Source organism: Phascolarctos cinereus, unplaced genomic scaffold (genome assembly GCF_003287225.1).
Source record: "Phascolarctos cinereus isolate Bilbo 61053 unplaced genomic scaffold, phaCin_HiC Scaffold_4;HRSCAF=312, whole genome shotgun sequence".
In the NCBI taxonomy this organism is placed as follows: domain Eukaryota; kingdom Metazoa; phylum Chordata; class Mammalia; order Diprotodontia; family Phascolarctidae; genus Phascolarctos; species Phascolarctos cinereus.
The window spans coordinates 613,262,237-613,283,376 of NW_027555847.1; the positions used below are offsets into that span (position 1 = coordinate 613,262,237).

Consider the following 21,140-nt stretch of genomic DNA (forward strand, 5'->3'; position numbering starts at 1 on the left):
AGGTCTAGGTCAAATCTTCTGATTTATCTTGATGGGCTATGTCCAAGCATGTGGAAGTCTTATGAATTCACCAAAAGCAGAAAAGGGGATGCCCTGGTTTTATATGTGTCTTAAGGCTGGCAGCCTTTAGCCTATCAATCCCCTACACACCATATACAAAGCAGTTTTATTGTTTGGCATTACATACATACACACATACACATACATGACTCCTATGTGTAATGCATATGCCATGCATTATTAATCTGTGTTCATATATGCATGTGTGTATATGTGGTATCTATGTATATACAAATATATGTACATGGGTGTGTGTGTGTGTGTGTGTGTGTGTGTATCAATGAAACCGTTTAAAATACAGTTAACACAAAAAAAGTATAACACCTAGTCAGGTGTGCTGGATTTGCACTATCTTCCATACAGCTTATATTTATATGGCACTTAGGGTTTGAAAAGTACTTTATATGTATTATTTCTTTTGACCCTCACAACAACCCTGCAGTATGGGTGCTATTATCATCTCCATTTTATAATGAGGAAACTGAGGCTGAGCAAGGTTAAATGACTTGCCCAAGGTAGCACAGCTTTAAAAAAAATCATCTGAGGCAGGATTGGAACTCGGGTCTTCCTCTAAACATTATACCACCTAGATGCCAAACATATTTCAGAAAATGGAATTTTGGTAGTTTTATTCTCAGCCTCCAAACCCATTTCAAATATTTCTTTATTTCAATTATACTTCCTCATTCTGCATAAACAAAGTGTAAGAATTAATACACTTTAACAGCCAGTGCAAATTTCTTTAGAATGTCCTTGTCTAAACATAATAGGGGTCAAAACCACAGAGTAGTTTAAATCACCTCCCTCTGGCTGCTATTCATTTTTCCCCTGCTTAAATTACCATAAATCTGTCATAAACCACCAACAGTTTTGCTATCTTAAACAAACAAACAAACAAATAATGGCAGCTTAAGTGCAATAGGATTAACAAATTCTCTATTTTATTAGACTATTATTTTGATTCATTTTGATCTAAAAAGAAAATGATTAAATGCATTACTGTAATTCATGAACTTTTGCATGTGTGTGTGTGTGTGTGTGTGTGTGTGTGTGTGTGTGTGTGTGTGTGTGTGGTACATGAATAACTCAAAGACATCTTGGATTTCTGGCTAAGTTACACTGGAAGTATTTAATTCTAACATTGTAGCCAGTCTTCCAGAAGTTTAAGTGCCTGGGGAAGAAGGAAAAAAAAACCTCCCTTTAAATGACATTTTAGCAATGTATTTATGTGTGGGTGTCAGAGTATTTGGGATTTCCCTATATTCTATTTAGGACTATAGAAAAACTGATCAGTATTTATTATGAAGCATAAAAATATTAATCAGTCACTTGTCTCCTAAAGTTTTTTTGTAGCAACATCTGGAAGAGAGGCAAAGGGGTTTTGTACATAATATTCAGCACAAAGAAAACACATTTAACTTTCTCTTTTCAACTGGAGGAAATTAGCATTTGAAAAATTAAGTTTCCAAACCCAATTGTTTCTTTAAAACAATCACCTATGTTGCACAGGTCCTATTTTTGGAAATACTCTTTTCTTCAGAAAAGACTTATCTTAACAAGATTATCTCCAGCCTGCTTCCTACCACTTTTTGTCTTCATTGCAGTATGTGCTGTCAGGCTTTAGTAGACAGTATAGTCTAGGATCAGCTGTTTTATTTCTCGTTCTATTAGTTCAAACTGAGATAGCTTGCACATCTGTTTTATTTCTAAAATCACTGCCTAGGAAAAGTGTCCAGCTCATTCTAACCAAACATAAACTTTACTATAAATAACCAAGGACCTAACAAAATAGCTGTTTGGGGGAAATGGAAGTGTGTTTAAAAATCTGAATTCCTGCAAAGAGAGGCCTCAGCAATCTTAGTTTTAGAGCCTTCTTGACAGCAGAGATCAGTTTCTCTCAGACGTTGTCCCCAGAGTAAGTGAACTGAAATTCTAGCAGGAAATCCAGGTATTAACATCATATTACTTCCTAATTATAAAACATCATTTCACATTCTGACATGATTCACTCCTAACCCTTTTATCTAAATCACGTATTTGCTTTCCGATTACAGCCTGACAGAAAGAGTGCATCTGACATAAGACAGTGAATTGATCTTTAAAAAGACAGCAGTTCAAAGCCCAGAGATTTTATGCATAATGCCTAAGATGGCTTAATTTGCTGCTCCACAGAAGTAATTCTGTTTGGAAGAATTCATAATGCAAGAAAAAGTTAGAGGGATTCATAAAAATTTAGGTTCTGTGTTCTTTCAAGCAATGACGCTGTCATTCTAATATCTTAAAGGATTCTTAGATTTCTTTGCTGATATTCCCTGATAAGCTGCATTTAGGACTTGCTATTTTTTTATGTTGCTTTGAGTTCTCTTTGTTAATTGGTACCAGGTCAATGTAAAAGACCATGGCGAACATGCTCTAGCAATTGAGTTGACATTTTAACTTACTTCATATGTGACCTTTGTTGTCAGCTTATCCAAATGACTGCTCTACTAAAGTGAATATAGAGAGGGAAAGAAGACTGGAGAAATTCATCCAATTTGAAATTTTTCCTAATTATTCCCAAAGAGAAATAACATTAAACCATGAAAATTTTAAAATATCTCTGATCACATGGCACAAAAATAAAATTACAAAAATGACAAGAGAAACTAATTTGCATTCTAATTAGTTTTATAAAACTGATTAAGGTATCTACTCTGCTAAAAAATAACAACAACAACAGATAATTAGTTCTTCAGGCTGACTTAACTTTTTTTGCTGTTCTACTATAGATGGTTAAAAAAAATAAGTGAGGTGGTGTGGTGGATAGAGCATGCTGGAGTCAGGAAGACATGAGTTTAAATCTGGCCTCAGACTCTTAAAGCTATATGACCGTAGAGAAGTCACTTAACCTCTACCTGCCTCTGTCTCCCCATCTTTAAAATGAGTGTAAAGACAGCACCCACCTCCCAGGGTTTTAGGTGGACCAATTGAGATAATATTTATAAATTCTAGATATTATTATTGTTGCTATTCCTGTGCTTTCTCATTTCAACTGTATCATAATCTAAATACAAAATTGTTAATCAAAAAAAGGTATCATGCTTATAGTAAAGTATCCTGTGTATCAGTATAAAACAGAAGATGAATTACTGCTAAATTGAATATTGGCTTTATAATTCCTTATTTACTTCTAGTATATCAAAATTAAGTCATTATCATAAAATTAGGGAATTTCAATCTCCCTGAAATTTAGCGTCATAAGACTTAAGACCAGGTGGATGGCCTTAGAGATCTTCTGGACTAGCCCTTTCAATGTACAGGTGAGGAAACTGAGGTATATAAAGGTGAAGTAACATGTGCCAGGTCATTGCAGACAGTAAGCCCTTAATCTGGTATTCTTTCCAATATCCACACATATATCAAATATCAATTCCTTACTATGTAGTTTTATTCAAAAACCATAGAGCACAACTTCCAAACGATTGTAAAACTATTGTAAAAAAACTGTTTTCTGAAGTTTACTGCTGAATCTTTTAATATCACCCAAAGTCACTACCAGTAGTAGCCTGGATAATGGAGCCAAATGCAAATTCAGGACACAACCAAGAACCCCACTGACGTAAAGCTAAAGACTTACAATCTATAACAAGGCATGAATTATGATCACGCAGCCCTAGAAAGATTAGTTACATTTTTGGAAGCCTATGTAAATATCACATTACTCTGATATAAAGCCAAAAATATGAAGCTTGGTTAATTCTGTGGAAGGCTTTATCCTAACATAATGGAAGAGAGAAAGTTTGGAACTAGTTCTCAGGATGAGAGGCTAATACTAACCCTGAACAAACATTTGAACTAAATAGCTCTGGAGTGCTTCTTTCCTGCTTTTTACAGGCTGCCTGATATCATTTTTAACTACTAGCTTTGGGGCTTTTATTTTTTTTACAGCATATGCTTGTGGAAGGGATGCACCTTCCATTATGGATTTGTTTCCTATGGAATTAGCAAAAAGGACAAACCTGTACATCGTAGGTCCCATTTAGTAAAAGAGGCCTGGAGGAATTGATGTCCTGTAGCACACCGGAAAGCACAGTGCGGTTGACTTTCTGGAAGTCTTTGGAGTGGCTGAACTGCACCATGTTGTGGAGGGCCAAGATTTTGGTGTCAAGCTCAGCATCTTGCCTGGTGCGGTTGTGCAATCCTAGGTGATATTTGCGGAAGTGCTTAATCAGATCTGTGGGGTCATTGCCGTAATAGCCATATCCACAGATGTTGCATTTGAAGTCCTGAAGCTCCGGAGACAGAGGTGCCGTATCTGAATTATCATTGACCAGTGAGTCAGTTTTAGATTTGAGTCGCACACCCCCATCTGAAGGCACTTGTGGGTTTTTTGAGGCTGCTGAAGTTGGGCTGGAGCCTGGACAATCAGTTTGACCACTCTGCACTTGCCCTGTCTCCTCTGGAGCCTTGGGTGACATCTTTTGTTCTTCATTTGTCTCCAGTGGGTCCCCTGATGGGGTGCAGGCTATATCTTGGGTGTCATCTGTATCTGATCTTAGAGGAGACTTGAAGGGCTCACAGACTCCCCCAGCAGCTGGAGATGAGAAAGCCAACATATTTCTGTCTGTCACCTCATCATGAGGGAAGGATGAAATGTTTCCTCCCTTACTGTGGCTTTCATAATTGAAGCCAGCCTTCTCATTCAGGACCGATGTTTTTAAGTCCTTCTTAATGCTGGAAGATGAATCTTGGACATGCAGGCAATGACCCTCCTTGTTGTTCACTTCTGCACTGTCACTCTGGTCAGTATTTTCTGGCATCTGATCTGCAGAAAAGTCTTTATTCCTTCCAGACACCTTGCTCTCCGTACCGATAGGTTCGAGGGTCTGTGCCTCGCCTTCACTAGCAATGTTTCTCAGAGGGGGGTTCTTTTTCCGGACCATATCTGTAAATATATAAGGTAAAAATCACATGAGAGATTGTTTGAAAGTTACACATTATTTGATCAGTAATTTAATCCTTTACTTATCCTACTTAATAGCATGCATTGTGTTAAGACTACTAAACATCATATCGCAGTCTAGGAAAAAAATGTTTTCAAAAATCACAAAAATAAGCAAATAGTATTTATCAATATCTCTATCACAAAGAGTGGTCATTTCAAAATGTTTTGGTGAGTATGGCCAGTTAAAGATTGTCTCTTGCAGATTATTTTAGCCAAGTTATTTCCTTCAACGATATTTTAATGTGCTAATAACATTTCTTAAAGCCTAACATTACTAAATTTTACAATTCGAATATAAATGTGATTTCAAAAGAAATACTCCTGTAGCCAAGAAGGCAGGAAAAGTACATTATCAAGAAAATAGATATCAATGTATGAGCTACCTAACTGGCTTCAAAAGTATTATGATGATGGCATAAGATTCACCTTCCTCCCTACTTGACAGTTTTGTTTTAGTAGCAATATGTTAGATTTGGTCAAAAGGTTAAAGGAAATGAAGTTACAAGTAATGGGTTTTGCTTTACTAAGGGTCTATTCAGCATAATACATAAACATATATAGGGCTATGGAACTAATTTATTCTCTTAACTAATTCTGTAAAAAACTTATTTTAGCTCAAACAAGTCAAAATATGCATGCCTTCCAAATCTATACTAGAAGATAGCTACAATGACCTACACACTAACCACGGTTTTTTCGAACCATGCTAGTTTGACCATAGTCAACCAATCCCATTCGAGTATAATGCCAATCTGTCAGACACGTCTCCCTGGGGTTTATGGAGATGGACCCCATCATTTGTGATGTCAGTAAAGGTTAGAAGTAGGGATTAGAAGGCAATGCAGTGTGTAATACAAAGAGGGCTGACTCTGGAACCATAGGATTCCTTGATTCCAGTCCTGACACTGCCACTTGTTGTGGAACCTTTCACCTCTCTAGGCCCTAGTTTCCCTATCTGTAAAATGAAGAGGTTAAAATAGATGACATCTAAGGTCTTTACCAGCTCTCTATTTAATCATTTGTGGTTAAGACCACTAAGTTCAGTTTCTTTTTTCCCTCTAAATCACCAGTTGGAAAACTATTAAGTGTTATGTAGGGCACTAATTTAAATGTCATCTAGTATAGTTCAACTGCCACTGCCTAGCATAATGTGCTTTCTTTACCACAGACTCTGCTATAAGAATGGATTTCTGAGTGTCACAAAAACATCAAAGCAAATATCCCAGAAAAGGATTCAATTAGATTTGAACACATTTGGGTTTTGTTTCATTTGCTATTGCTCACAACAAAGTTGGCCATACGCATAATTGGTAGAGAATCAGCCTCAAAGGCAAGAAAACTTGGGTTCAAATTCATCTGGCAATACCTCTACCTAAGGTATAATGTGCAAAGTATAGCCCTGGATAAGTTTTTGAATTTCTAAGTGCCCTTGGCAACTCTATGTGACTATACATTGAAGAGTAATTGCACCTTATACACTGGTACAAAGGAGTTCCCTTACTGGAAGTTCCCTGGAGCTATGAAATTACAGAACTTGTCCTTAAAAAGCTCTAACAACTACTAATACATAGATTTTAATAAGACTGGTGTACTTTGATTAACATAAAATAGTAGCCTGGAAATACTAATGCAATCTTTTGTTGTTGTGGTTGTTGTTTGAATTACATTTTAAAGCTTACTACTTAATACCTCCTAGAATTAAGATTTTTGGAAAATGAAGTCATTTTACTTACATAATCATCCCCAAATTGTATAATCAATTTTTACAAATATATTGATGGGCCTAATTACTAACCTTTAGTTATATGCTTTTTAAAGACTTATTTTCACCTCCATTGTGGATTGTTGATCCAACTACATTTTCTCATGTGAACCTCTAAGTTACAAAAAGCATGTAACGGCAAGATAGCTGACTAGCATTAGGATGAAGTCTGTGGCCAGGGAGCAGAGCGCAGTTTTTTGATCTATATGAAAGACCTTGTCAACATGCTCTAACCAGCTTAGTAACTAGCCACAAACTGACAAACTATACTAGTGGTTCAGTGAATTTTTTCCCCCTTGTCAAATGGTTCTTCTCATTTAGACACAAAGACACCAAAAATGTTCATTCATCAAATTTAGCCTGCATTAAAGCTCTTTGTTCAACGTTTTCCTTCCCAGAGTGAGTATTGAATTTGGAGTTTTCTCCATCTATAATAATGTTGCTTGGTTGATATTTGTCACCATGTCTTCTCAAAAAAATGTTAATTCACTCTACACATAATTTAACATCTTAGAGGATGGCTTTAATGACTGACAAGTGCTATATTTCTCTTGGCCAAATATCAATGGCCCATACCATAGTATATTTTCCTTTTACGTAAACTTAATCAAAATCCCAATACTAGCACACACACAAAAAAATTCAGGATAGCAAAACAGTAGGAAAGAGGGACTTTAAAGAATGATAGTACTTATATTCATTAAAATGACCATTTAGTTAGCTTCTGTTCCCTAAATAAATGGCCCAATTTATTAATGGTTATTTTTCCATTTTATATTCAGGAACGACAGAGCAATGAATGAATGAAAGTATATTTATTAAACACTTACAATGCACAAAGTACTATGCTAAGTGCTGGAAATACAAATAGAAAACTAAGAATCCCTGCCTTCAAGGAGCTCAAGGCTTAAGGCCAAACAATAACTCTGGAGTGTGTGTCAAAGGCAAAACTGGAAGTAACAAGATGCTAAGATCAAATACTATCCTAAGACACACTAACAGTGAGATGAAAATAAATATTTTGGCTAAATATTAAAAAAAAACAGTCTTCTCCATTTGGGATCATAATATCTTCAGTACTTGATGAAATAGTAATATCAAAATTATTTTTCCAATGTACAAGACTTCATCCTACTGAAGCACAGATTTTTGGAGTACAAAGGAGTTACTAGGTATTTATGCTGAATAGAGCATCTAATATAACATGAATGTGTTGTTTTAGGTGGGGGAAGAGGAATGACACGCTAAATAATAACAATTTCAAAGTTTATTACTATTTCCTTCTCCTTTATTTTTGTTTTCATTTTTGGCTTCTTTTCACTCCTCTTCATCCTGTGGTCTGTTTAGTTGATTGCTACTCTAAAGGATCCTTAGAAATAATATTGCATATGTGTATGTATGTGTACTTTACTGGAATTCAATCTCTATCATTTTTCAAAAAGACATATTATGTAAATAAAAGCACATTTGCAGTACTTCTACATTGAGGAAACCATCCACTATCAAGTCATAAGTTAGATACAGTAAGAATATAGCCACTCTCAAATTATTATCTGTAAGACAAATAACAGATTGTATGATGTTTTATTGTGTGCCAAGAACTTTTTCAGTTAACATTTTCACTTGAAAAAATGGATCACATACTTGTAAAATCATACCCAGCATTGACTTCATAAGGCATGTGGCTTTAGAGTGCTTTTTACAATTATTAATTCTATTAGTCAACTAGCAGGAGGCTAATGCAATTGTCTTAGAAGATGCACGGAAGACACAGAAGACATTTTGAGAGCTGATCTGTATATCTGTAAAACAAAGCAAAGAAAAAATTTCCTTCCTAAATAATGCATACATAGGATTCTATATCAACATATTACACCTAGTGCACATCAACATGCCCCCACCACGGGCTGCTTGGGAAACTGCAGGAATTTTCTTCTACAAACACATGCAAAGGAGTACAGTAACGTCCCCTCCCTCCCCTGAGTTTTTGCCAAGCACAGAATGGAGCATGATATAACGAATTAAAAGTGGGCATTAAAAACATGAAAATTTCTCTTCTCAAGTGTACTGTTGACATGACTATTGGTGAAAAATACCTTAACTTCTTAAAGCCCCTCATCTACAATGACATACCTACCTTACCAACACCATGGGGGCACAGGAGATTTAATTAATGATTAATAGGAATGCACTTTGGTATTTTTCAGAAGGTAAAACATCAAGCTGAGAAAAAAGGATCATTACCCCACCGATCAGCCTTAATTATGAGTTTTGACAAAATGGAAGTTTTAAATGTGGGGGTTTGACTCCAAATGATATTGTTCAACAAAGATTTCCAAATGTTCAAAATGCCAGTTCAATGAGTCCAGTAGAAACAACTACTCTGGATAATGGACCTGAGAATGAATTGATATGATGGAGATAAGGGCAGAGGAAAGAGGATAGGTATCTGAATAATCTCACTTGCCTTTGCAGTTAAAACCTGGTCATCACCAGTCCTGTTTCACTTTTTCTACAACCCCTTGACTTCTGTGTGGCAAACAAGATCATTTCCACATATACCTAATCCTTTGCTTATAGAAAATAATGTGCCACATGTGAATGTACCATGAAATGTACTGCATTAATATTGACACATGTAATGTAGCAAAATGGGGATTCTAAAAGGAAGAAGAGGTATTTATCTAGCCATTATTTTGTGCATGAACTAATTCTCCTTACTAACTCATATGTAAGATATTCCATCTGTGGAACTGTATCTTTCAACATCTTAATCAACCACATTTCCTTACCAAATTGATACTTCAATTTAAAGCCCTTCTTTTCATTTTTGCCTGGGAGTCAGAGAGGATAGGCTTATTATGTGAAAAAGCCCAGGGAGTACAGTAATTATTTTTCTGATCTCTAAGTGTACTTGGGACAGGTGTTTAGAAAAAGGAATAATAAGGACTGGACTTACGATACTATTGTTCTAGAAAACTCTTGGATGATGAAACTCCTTCTATTAATGCAGGTTGACACTTTCTCAACAGCTAATATTCTGAGTTGCCTGGAACATTGAGAAAGTTAAGTGACTTGACCAGGGTCACACAATTTGTGTGTGTGTGTGTGTGTGTGTGTGTGTGAGTAACAGGATTTGAATCCAGTACTTTATGGGCTTTGAGGTCAATCCAGTTTGTAACACTGACCCACTTAAAGAATAAAAATGAGAATACTAACCCTCAATATTCAATTCTTTAATGACTACCTCACAGATTTAGTTGATTAAAAATACGGAAATGATTCTTTTCTTATGTAATAGTTGGATTCTTTGTTTTTTGGGGGGCTCCACAGGATAATTGGGCATGTTGCCTATCAAAAGGAATGAGTGAATACCTATTTCAAGAATTTCAATGAAGATGGTAAAAAGTGACGAATCAATAGGATTTGCACCATTAAATCTTAAAATAGATACACACACACACATTTATTTATTTTGGTGAGGCAATTGGGGTTAAGTGACTTGACCTGAGTCACTCATTAGTGAGTGTTCATGTGTTTGAGGCCGCATTTGAACTCAGGTCCTCCTGACTCCAGGGCTGGTGCTCTATCCACTGTGCAACCTAGCTGCTCCCCCCAAACCATTTTTTAAAAAATCTTGAGTGCTGAATTTGGAGTTCATTTGTCCCCATCTAATATATTATGATAATATCCAGCCTGTGCCATCCTGCTAAAAGTTAATACCATGTTTTGTTTTGGTTTGGTTTGGCTTTTTTGGTAAATGGAGTCCACTTAATAGTCAAAAATGAAAAGATTGTGTGGTATGGTGGAAAGGGTTTATGAAACTGGGGTCTCACTCATTGTCATTAATGAATTATTTGATCTTGGGCAAGTTACTGACCTCTCTGGGTCTGAGTAACTTCACATGTAGAATAATTCGTCTGGCTGAAAGATGATTTCCAAGAACTTTCCTAGCACCATGATTCTGTTTCTGATTTACTGATTTCTTAACTACTTTTTTTTTACTTGAAAAGATCAAAAACTAGTAATGTCTGTCCTTTCAAAATAAAATTGTATTTAACATTTAGGGTGACCTGGGAATCTGTGATATCCATCAAACCAGCTGATCCTACCTTTACCTCCTGGAATAGAAAAGTTATAGGGGGGTGTGTGTGTGTGTGTGTGTGTGTGTGTGTTTTCACACACACTCAAGCTCAGATTGTTGGGGTGGGGAAGAGTTAAAAAAAATACGCTGGAATACAAGTCCTGCCTTTTTCAATGACTAAAATAATTGGCATGAATGAATACAACAATATTGTTAATCCATCAATCATATTCCTAGAATGATAAAGTGAAAGATTAGGAAGGGAAAATATTTTATTTTGACCCATCTCTAATGAGTGCAATTTTTATTACAAGCAGCAGTTCTCTGTATAACATGAAAAAGGCGACTTTTGAATATTTCTTTAAAATAATTTAAATGATAGGTGTTTGGTATAAAAGCCCAAGCACAGAGTGCAAAGTCCTAATGGTTTTTAGCTTCCCAGTGATGCCCCTGCACCATTACACAGAAGCACTTGTTATCTCCTATGTGTACTAGGTAGGTCATGAATTATATTTTCCAGTTAGCTTTTGAGAATAAAGGAATAGGAAATTCTTTTTGATCAAAAATCCCCACAAAGAATTTCAGGAATTGGACAAGTGATATCAGAACAAAAAGCAGGTCAAGCCTTGGTCCTAGAAACCTAGATAGTTTCCACATGATCAACATACAAGAAACAGTTTTGTAAGAACATATGTGTTGGCTCATTGACTTACGGGAGAAAATCTCATTTGAGTCCTGTCTATTCCATATACACAGATCAAAATCAGATTGCTTAAGTGAACTATAAAATGCAAGGAAACAGATTGTTTATGCTATTCCCAAGAAAAAGCGTTACTGAAAATGTTTAAATATTTTCTCTTTCTTTCAATTCCAATACAATAGATGAATAGATTTGTTTCTCTTTGAAAATGCTTCAAACTTCATATACTCAAAGCCAGAACCTATTCTTTTGCTATTCATTTCCATCTAATTTACTCTCTTTGCCTTGATCATCTACCAATCTTTAAAGGTACTTTTGGACACCTTAAATCCTATTGAGATAGAAAGTGTCATCACCTTCAAACAACTCCCATCAAATAAATGTCTTATTAATTCACATTAAATTAATCCAAAGTGATCCCCTCTATTAACATATGCTTCAGAGCACAGAGCACATTAGTAGTCATCTGGACACTAGAATAAATCCAAGCCTCTCTCAAAGATAAAATATACACTATTTAGCTATCCCATTTCAAAGAGTTTCAACTATAGCCCAAACACATTTTACTCAAGTCTTTGATTTATCATGCCTTGTTCTCCACATTTTAACCTCATTTCATCACAAATTTACAAGTTAAGATTGAAGACAACTGCCTACAAAGGAAAATAATTTGAGGTTTGTTACAATTAAATGTGTAATAGCCATATTCACCTTCTAGAGTGTTCTTAACTATTTTACTCTGACAAAACTGCAAGTTAAAATAAGTTGTTATTGAAATACTTCCTACAGGATGCTTTGCTCAAATTCAAAGACCTAACCTTTGGTTAGCACATGAAATCCTGAGTAAAATAGAATGGGAATATACCTGAAACAATATAAACTCTATTCATCTGTTTTCATCGTACAATGAAAATAAAACATAGAAAATGAATAAATACTATTGCTTATCAACAGAATGAGATATTAAAAGGAATGAAACAGTAAAAAAAAATCACACTTCAAAGAACTGGAATTTCAAACAACATGGATTACAAGTCCTCTTTGTCTTAATGAGGGGAAGTGGAAATTGATGGTTGCCCTTAGAGTCAGAAAGACCGAAGTTTAAGTCCTGCCTCCGACAAATACTGACTGTGTGAACCTGAGCAAGTGACTTTATCCTTCTGTGCCAGGAAGAACCTTTAACTTTACATGACCAATAAACTACTGATCTGCATTGTTAGGACCTTCTATAGTAAGGTTCTCATACATTGCCAAAATCACTATTGAAGAACCATCTCTCTCCTTAACCCCCAACAATAACAAAAGGCTTAAATGCATAGTAGTTGGTCAATCATCATAGGGGTAATACATCTCTATGCTCGTTCTTGGACATGCTGCTTTGTGACTCAATACATTTTTTTTTATTCTTGCTCTCTCTCTCTCTCTCTCTCTCTCTCTCTCTCTCTCTCTCTTTCTGTGTGTGTGTGTGTGCGTATATGTGTGTGTGTACTCCTTTTTCTCTAATACTGTCTGTCTCTCTGTCTCTGTCTTGGTGTACATGCATATGTGTAGGTAAGTAGGCAGGAGTGTATAGAGGTATATATTCTGTATATATGTCCAGACATGTGAATTTAAAACATAAGGAACTCCCTTGGAAGAAACATTCTCTACCAATGTAAAGTGTCAATTATTCTGCAACTTATAGTCTTAGAGAGTAGAAGTGGTTTTCCCAGGGTCATAAGGTCAATGTTGTTATGTTACATTAAATATGTTAAAGTCTTTCTGAACTTCAAGCCAAGTCTCCCTCCACTATTCAAAATTCTATACAGTTCATAAAGAATCTAAACTAAAAAGATTTAAATAAAAATATTCATCTTATTAGGCTAACAATTAATTTTAATAGAATAAGAATTATCATAAAATTCAGCACACTGACTTGGTGATCACTTGTCAGTATTAGTATTAATACCATTTCTATAAGCAATAATAGATCATGTTTATATGTTATTGTTCGGTCATTTTTAGTTATGTCCAATTCTTTGTGATCCCATTTTTGGGGTTTGATTTGGATTTTTTTTTTTGCAATGATACTGGAGTGGTTTCCTATTTTTGTTTCCAGCTCATTTTACAGGAGGAAACTGAGACAAACAGAGTTAAGTGACTTGCCCAGGGTCACACAGTTAGGGCAGATTTGAACTTAGGAAGATGAGTCTTCCTGTCTCCAGGCCTGACACTCCAACCACTATACCACCCATCTGCCCCCATGTTTATGTAGCATGTTTAAATACATTTAAAATCTACTTTTCGGCAAAAACCTTGTAAAATGGGTAGCATAATAATTGCTGACTGAATTTTACACATAAGAAAAATGAAATTTGGAGAAGTTAATTGACTTGCTCACAATCATATAGACTACAAGACTGTGGTAGGACTTTAACCCAGTTTTTTTTTTTTTTTGGTGAGGCAATCAGGGTTAAGTGACTTGCCCAGGGTCACACAGCTAGTGAGTATCATGTGTCTCAGGCTGGATTTGAACTCAGGTCCTCCTGACTCTGGGGCCCGCACTCTTTCCACTGCACCACCTCGCTTCTCCCAGCCCAGTTTTTCTAACTACAAGTCAAGTGACTTTTCTACTATACCTCTCTGCTGATTGATTAAATTGAATTTACAACTAATTTCCCCAAAGACATTTCTATTCCTTTTTTAACAAGGAAAAATTATGGAAATAATCCACAAGCCAATTTTTGTTCCAAACAAATCAATCTGAGTTTTCCATTTGCATTTTCCAAACTTAATTCCACCCCCTAACTTATTTAAGCCAAAAAAGGTTCTCAACTAGACCCTGGGCAAAGAGGCCAAGATCCAAAAGGAGTCTCCAAGATTGCCTCATGGAAAACTCTAAAATGCATCCATTTATCCTGACAGTGGTGATCTGAAGTGACATTTTGTTTGTATATAAATTAGCTTACCAAATCAGGACAAAAATAGCCCCAGTGCTAGGCTTCATAGGGATGCCTTTGGTGTTCTTCCCAGCATTTGCCTAAAAACAGCTTTGTGTACTAAAGGTACTTTATTTTTATGTAATGATGTTGCATTGCCTGTTCCCTCAATCTGTTATTTTACTGCAGAAAAATCTAAAATGATTATTCAATGTGCTAAAATAACTGCTATTTAACAGTTCTTAGCTCTCCCAAAAGAAATCCTATCAGTTAATTATTCACTACGCACTGAGTGGTGAATCTGAGTTTATATAAATTGAATAGTACGTGAACAGATATACAACAAAAAGATAAGACATCTTAAAAGCAACATCAGAATTTCTAGGCTATGTAGAGAAGGTATATTTGATAGTTTAGGGTTTTGTTAAAGTTATGAAATTTCTCACGTGGACTTAATGGCAGATTCTGTTTTGAAGGAAGATTGAAAACTTGCACTACCAACAAACTATAAATACAATTGTCAAACTGAACGGAAGTAAATTTGCACCATCACAAGCAACCGTTCTTCCTCATGAAACTGGGAACTAACTCACAAACCACCATGTGCAGACTTCTGTGTTGTTATAAGAAGCAGCTTAAAAGTCATGGAGACATCTGAGTAGGGTTGGTTTGAGTGATGGTTCAAAGATGACTTCTTTTTTAAAAAGAAAGGAGCTCTTATGAGTGCATAAGGAAAGTCAATCAACCCGCATTTACTAACCACCTATGTGTGTCAAGCACTGTAATAAGCATGGTGATACAAATACATGGAATAAAATAACCTCTATTTATAAGGAATTAATATTCTAATTAAGAAGAGGTGAGAAAAAAAAGCATATCTAAATGAATATTTAAAAAATAGTTCAGCATAATCAATAAATCAATGATTTGAAAATGACAGAATTGGTTATTTGCCAGCATATAAAATTCAAACAAATTAATAAACTTCCAGACAAATACCATCATTTATATTGACAGGCAACATAGTAAATACATATAATGCCAAATGTGAAGTCAGTGAGACATGTTTCATATCCTACATCTAACACTGATTAGCTGTGTGACCCAATGCAAGTCATTTAACCTTTTAATGACCATCTCTGAAACTTAGAATGAAGGTTATAACAGGGTTATTATGCAGATCAAATGAGATAATGTAAGTAAAGTCCTTTTCAAGCCCTAAAGTACTATGTAAATGTATTATTACAATTATTTAGTTATTAATATATATGCTTTGATGTATAATAAAGAATCACAAGTTTATAGAATCACAGATTTAGATCTGGGAGGAAGCCTAGAAATGATTTAGTCTAATACTTTTATTTTACAGATGAGTAAACTGAGGACCACAGAGGTTAAATGACAGTGTCACATAGAATACTGGGTAGAAGTTGGTTGGTAGTACTACATTATCACAAAAGTTTTAAAATGTATCCAATATCCTTTATTATTTCTTCTTATAAAGCATAAATATATACATATATGAAAGAAAAGTGTTAAATATCTATAAATTATACATATATAACTGGCTTGTATAAATACAATGTAGGGGCAGCTAGGTGGCACAGCGGATAGAGCACTGGGCCTAAAGTCAGGAAGACTCATCTTCATAAGTTCAAATCTGGCCTCAGTCATCTGCAGGACTCTGGTCAAGTCACTTAACCTTTTTTGTCTTAGTTTTCTCATCTGTAAAATGAACTGGAGAAGGAAATGGTAAACTACTCCACTATCTTTACCAAGAAAACTAAATAGAGACATGACTGAAAAATTACTCAACAACAACAAAAAACACAATGCAGTCCAGACCTATAATTTCATTAATGTTGGTAACTTCCAGTGTGGAAAGTGTGGAAATTCCCTCCCTGGTGCAGATCAGCATCTCATATATAACATATTATCTAAGAGTAGTTGTCTCTAAACAATTGGATGGAATATTCTTATAATTTTTTTTAATGAGCATATACACCCAATATGTATATATTTGTTTGTTTATAATTATGAATGTACTGCTGTACCATTAAATATAGACACTGTAAAACTTATAAAAGTAGAAATTTTAAAATGATAAAATAAAGATAAAATACTACAATCACTAGGAAGCTACTGAAGTTTGTTAAATAGGAGTGACCTGGTGAGTGACATGAGAATTTTTTTTATTTTAAATCACTTTGCCTGCTCTGTGGATTGAAATAGGTAGAGACTAGAGGCAGGAGCAGAAGGGGCAAAATAGCAAAATATTTCTAAAATTCAGGCAATTGGGAATGGGGACCTCAACAAGGCTGACATCTATATGAATGGGGGGGGAGAGAAGGGAACAGATATGGAAGAGATATTGTGATGGTAAAATATCAGATTTTTAGATAGGTGGGGTAAATGAGAGAGGGAGGAGAGGAGTAAGGAGACAGGAGTGAGAGGGAGAGGGAGGAGCCAAAGATCTCACCAAGACTGCAAACATGGAGACTGTAAGGAATGTCCTTATCTTTCACAGAATGAGAGAAATTTGAAAGAGATGTGGATTTGAAGTATAAGATCTGCAATAAATATAGCAAGCCATTAATATCCACTCATTCTTAGAAATTCACTCTGTTCCACCCAGAATGAAAATTGGGAAGTTGGGTCTCTTACCAATCACTCCAACGGCACTTGTTATAACAAAGAATTGCTGTGGGAGATTGAAGAGGGAAGGGTATTTGATGACTGATACCTGATCAGCTGCAGCTATGTTTGCCCAGGTACCAGTTAAATTATGACTGAAGTATAACTCTAGTTGAAGGGCAAAAACTGGTGCATACACTTGGAGGGTAGAAACTTGCAGCATGGAGGGAGGAGGTAGACTAGGGTAGAGTTTGGGGATAAAGGTAGGTGAGTTGTATTGGAAACAAGCCCCACAATTAGCTATCACCGGAAATGGGTACGGAATCTACCTTCCCAACCCCTGATTGGTTGGTCATACAACTATTCCTAGTCAGACCATAGCCCTTTTTTGGTAAGGCTGAGGCTCAACCCCTCAAGCAGTCTTCATCCTACTTTGTAGACCACTGTTTCAGAGAGTTACTTGGACACAAAGACATTACCAGACTTGCCCATAGTGACACAGCTAGTATGTGTCAGAAATAACTAATTCTTTTAACTCAGCCAAGAGAAGTTCTCATCAGTTTAACTTTTTTTAAGTGGTATTTTTTTTCTCCTATAATGATTCCCCCCCGCCATAATGACATAAAATAACACTTTGAAGACTGAACATTATATATACATGTCCTTTATCTTTTGGTTGCTGAATAGGAAGTTTCAACTCAAGAAATGTCATTTTTTGTCTTTCAGAAATAAAATTTCAGGTTATAATGGGGTACAAGATTATCTTGACTATATAGATAGCTAGCAATGAATGGTTTTATGTCTTCACAAACGTATCCTAAACCAGAATCTTCAGAAATTGTGGCCAATGATCCTATTCCTACTGGAATTTTTAAAGAAGATACTATGTTATGCCAGGGCAATATCCTACAGAGCTATACACACTTTGCTATCCACATCATAAGGGTAGACTTACCATGAATTTATACAATGATAAACACATTGGCAAAAGACACTCATGTGGTGTCCATTCTCATGTAGTCAGCCACATGTCTAAAGAAGCTCCACCCTTGATTTTATTCCCATTATTGTTTCTATCTTCAACTTAGAAGCAACATAATGTCAATGGAAAAAAAACCCCACTGCATCTAGAGTCAGAGTACAAGGGTTCAAATCTTACCCCTATCCCTACCTGTACAATGTTGGGCAAATCATTCGACCTTTCAGAAACTCAGTTTCCTTATCTGCAAAATGAAAGGATTAGGCTAGATGGCATCAACAGTGTTTTCCAACTCAAAATTTCTGGTGCTGTCATATCTTTATTTGAACTTAAATACTTAGTATTTTGTATATAGTTTCACAATATCTTGCAAAGACATATTTTAATCAAATTTGGCACATCTGATGACTAGCAAAATTCTTCTGTAATTAAAAAAATTAATTACATAATTAATTAAATTTGCAATATGGCCTGCTAAGGCTCATTACAGTTCATTAAGCACTCTAGTAAACACAGAAACATTGAGATTTGCTTGCCCAATTGCTGAGATTCAGTGGCCACAGCAGCAGCATAAAGCAAAGTTTGGATTCTCCTCTAAAAAAAAAAAAAAGCACCAACATGGCTAAACTCACAGATTCTAAAAATACTGAGATATTGTTACATGAAAGGAGATACTAGAGATATATGATTTCACTGAGGTTAGATTTACCACTAACAGATCCATTCATTTTCAGTTTTCTGAATCTACTATCTGAGGATAGTTTTATGGACAAAATTATGCTGTATGATTCTGAATGAATCATTTTCCCACTCTTCCTGGTATTTCTGACATTTGCTTCTCCTTTAATTTGATCTTCTCAGACAACAAAGCATAGGAAACCAATGTCTGGGACCAAAGTTTGGAAACAGTTGCCTCGTGTAGATTTAGTCTAAGGTTGCTGCCCTTGTGGTGTGGTATGACTGGCCAGGTTAGAAACACACTGGCTCATATATCTGGACAGTTTGACAAATATAAGAAGAAACCACTTAGTTCTATATTTATGCATATAGTAGAACATTAATACGTTCCTCCCCATTTGACTCTCTTACGTATTTATTCATCTTCTACTTTTTAAAGAGTAGAAATCAAACTTTGTTTTGTAACGCCACTGTGGCCACCAAATTTCAGCAGCTAGACAAGCAAATTTTAATCTTTAACTGCCTTACCACAGTGCCTAAAGAGCTTCTGCCTGCCACATAGTAGGCAATGCATAAGTGTTTATTCCCTTCCTTTATTCCCTTAGACACTCTTTGATAAAATGCTGAATTAAAAAAAAAATTCTTACTCAAGACTGGAAAGAAAAAGAGAATGAGAAGAGCAGGGTCAAAATGGAACTTGAATTAGGAGTTAAAAGTAGTATAAGGCCAAGGAAGGAGATGAGATCAAAGCAACACACAGACAGAAAGAAATGTCCATATATACAGATTGTTCCCCCCTCTTGAGAAATTTGAAATGGAGGTTCTATTACATATATTCATATATAAAGGGAAAAAATAGAATTAGATAGATGATAGATAAATCTATATATCTAATAGTATCTGTAGATCTAATATACATCTAAGAATCTATACATCATATACATATAATTGATCTAATCCTATTTTATTTATATATGAATGTGTAACAGAACCTAATAGAATCTAAGTAACTAGGAAACATTCATATATCTAATTTTATAACATGTGTATATGTATTATAGCTAGGTAGCTAGAGATGGGAGAAACAGAGACAGAGAGACATAGAGAGAAACACAGAGAGAGACAGACAGACATTCAGAGACAGAAAAATATGTTTACATAGACACATTTTTTTTTACTGGACTTGTGATTACATTCCTGATGAAGAACTCCCTCTAAAGATGCAGTTTGCTACCTTCTTTGCAACTTATAGCCTTAGAGAGTTTCTTGGAGGACTTGTCTATGGCCACCTGATCAAATTTTGAGTTATATTCTTTTTAATAATTTCCTTCTTTAAATCATTCCTATTATGGGCAGGTAGGTGGCCCAGTAGATAGAGTACCTGCCCTGGAGTCAGAAGGACCTGAGGTGAAATCTTGTCTCAGACACTTAACTAGCTGTGTGACCCTAGGCAAGCCACTTAACCCTGTTTGCCTCAGTTCCTCATCTTAAAATGAACTGGTGAAGGAAAAGACAAACCACTACAATATCTCTGCCAAAAAAGAGTTGGACATAACTGAACAACAAAATCAGTCCCATTAGTTTAAATTTGTATTACTAGATTTAAAAGAATGCAGCTATAACCCACAATCCAAGTATTCTCTGAACTAAATCCTGCTGTTTTCAGAACTAACTGCACAAACTGTTATCAAGATCCAATATATTAGCAAAAATCAAAATTAGAACCTGAAGAACTAATGAATTAGAACCTGAAGGCTATCTTCTAGACCCTAAGCATAGGAGTATCTGATGTGATTTTCTTTTCTGTCTTAAGATGACACATGATTGGTGCTGTTATGACTACAAAATTCACCAATTAGCTTTAAAAAAAACAATTATTTCTAATTCTTCTTCCAAATTCCTTCAAATCATAATGTACTATGCTTTATATATATCACTTTCTGCCTCACATTCTTTTGATATGTCTTCTATTTTATTTATATATATATGTACATATACATATATACACACATACACATATGCATACACACACACACACACACACACACACACACACACATTTCCTAGAGATATATGATTTTAGAGAGGCAATTTGGCATTGTGAATAGATTGCTGCTAGCCTTGGAGTCCAAAAGACCCAAGTCTAAATTCTTTCTCACTTATTTGTTGTGTTATCTAGAAGTCCCATGTCTTCTCTGACCCTCAATTTCCCCATTTGTAAAATTAAGATAGTAATAGCACTTACTTCCCAGGATTATTGTTAAGGTCAAATGAGATAATATATATAAAGCTCTTTCAAACCTTAAGGTACTATATATAGATCATAAGATCACCATTATCT

General features: G+C 35.4%; 1 protein-coding gene across 4 annotated transcripts in view; it reads right to left on the minus strand.

Annotated features, from left to right (window-relative positions):
- The window catches only part of TRPS1 (transcriptional repressor GATA binding 1), a 304,791-nt gene that overhangs the window by 241,680 nt on the left and 41,971 nt on the right, over positions 1–21,140 (minus strand). For 2 of the 4 annotated variants that reach the window (XM_020965428.2, XM_020965427.2), the window contains exon 2: positions 4,059–4,984. In XM_020965428.2, coding sequence (XP_020821087.1) covers positions 4,059–4,982 — 924 coding nt within the window. In that variant the 5' untranslated portion in view covers positions 4,983–4,984. Of the gene's footprint in view, positions 1–4,058; positions 4,985–8,450; positions 8,609–21,140 lie in introns of all 4 variants that reach the window. The other 2 variants (XM_020965426.2, XM_020965423.2) reach the window with 2 other exon arrangements.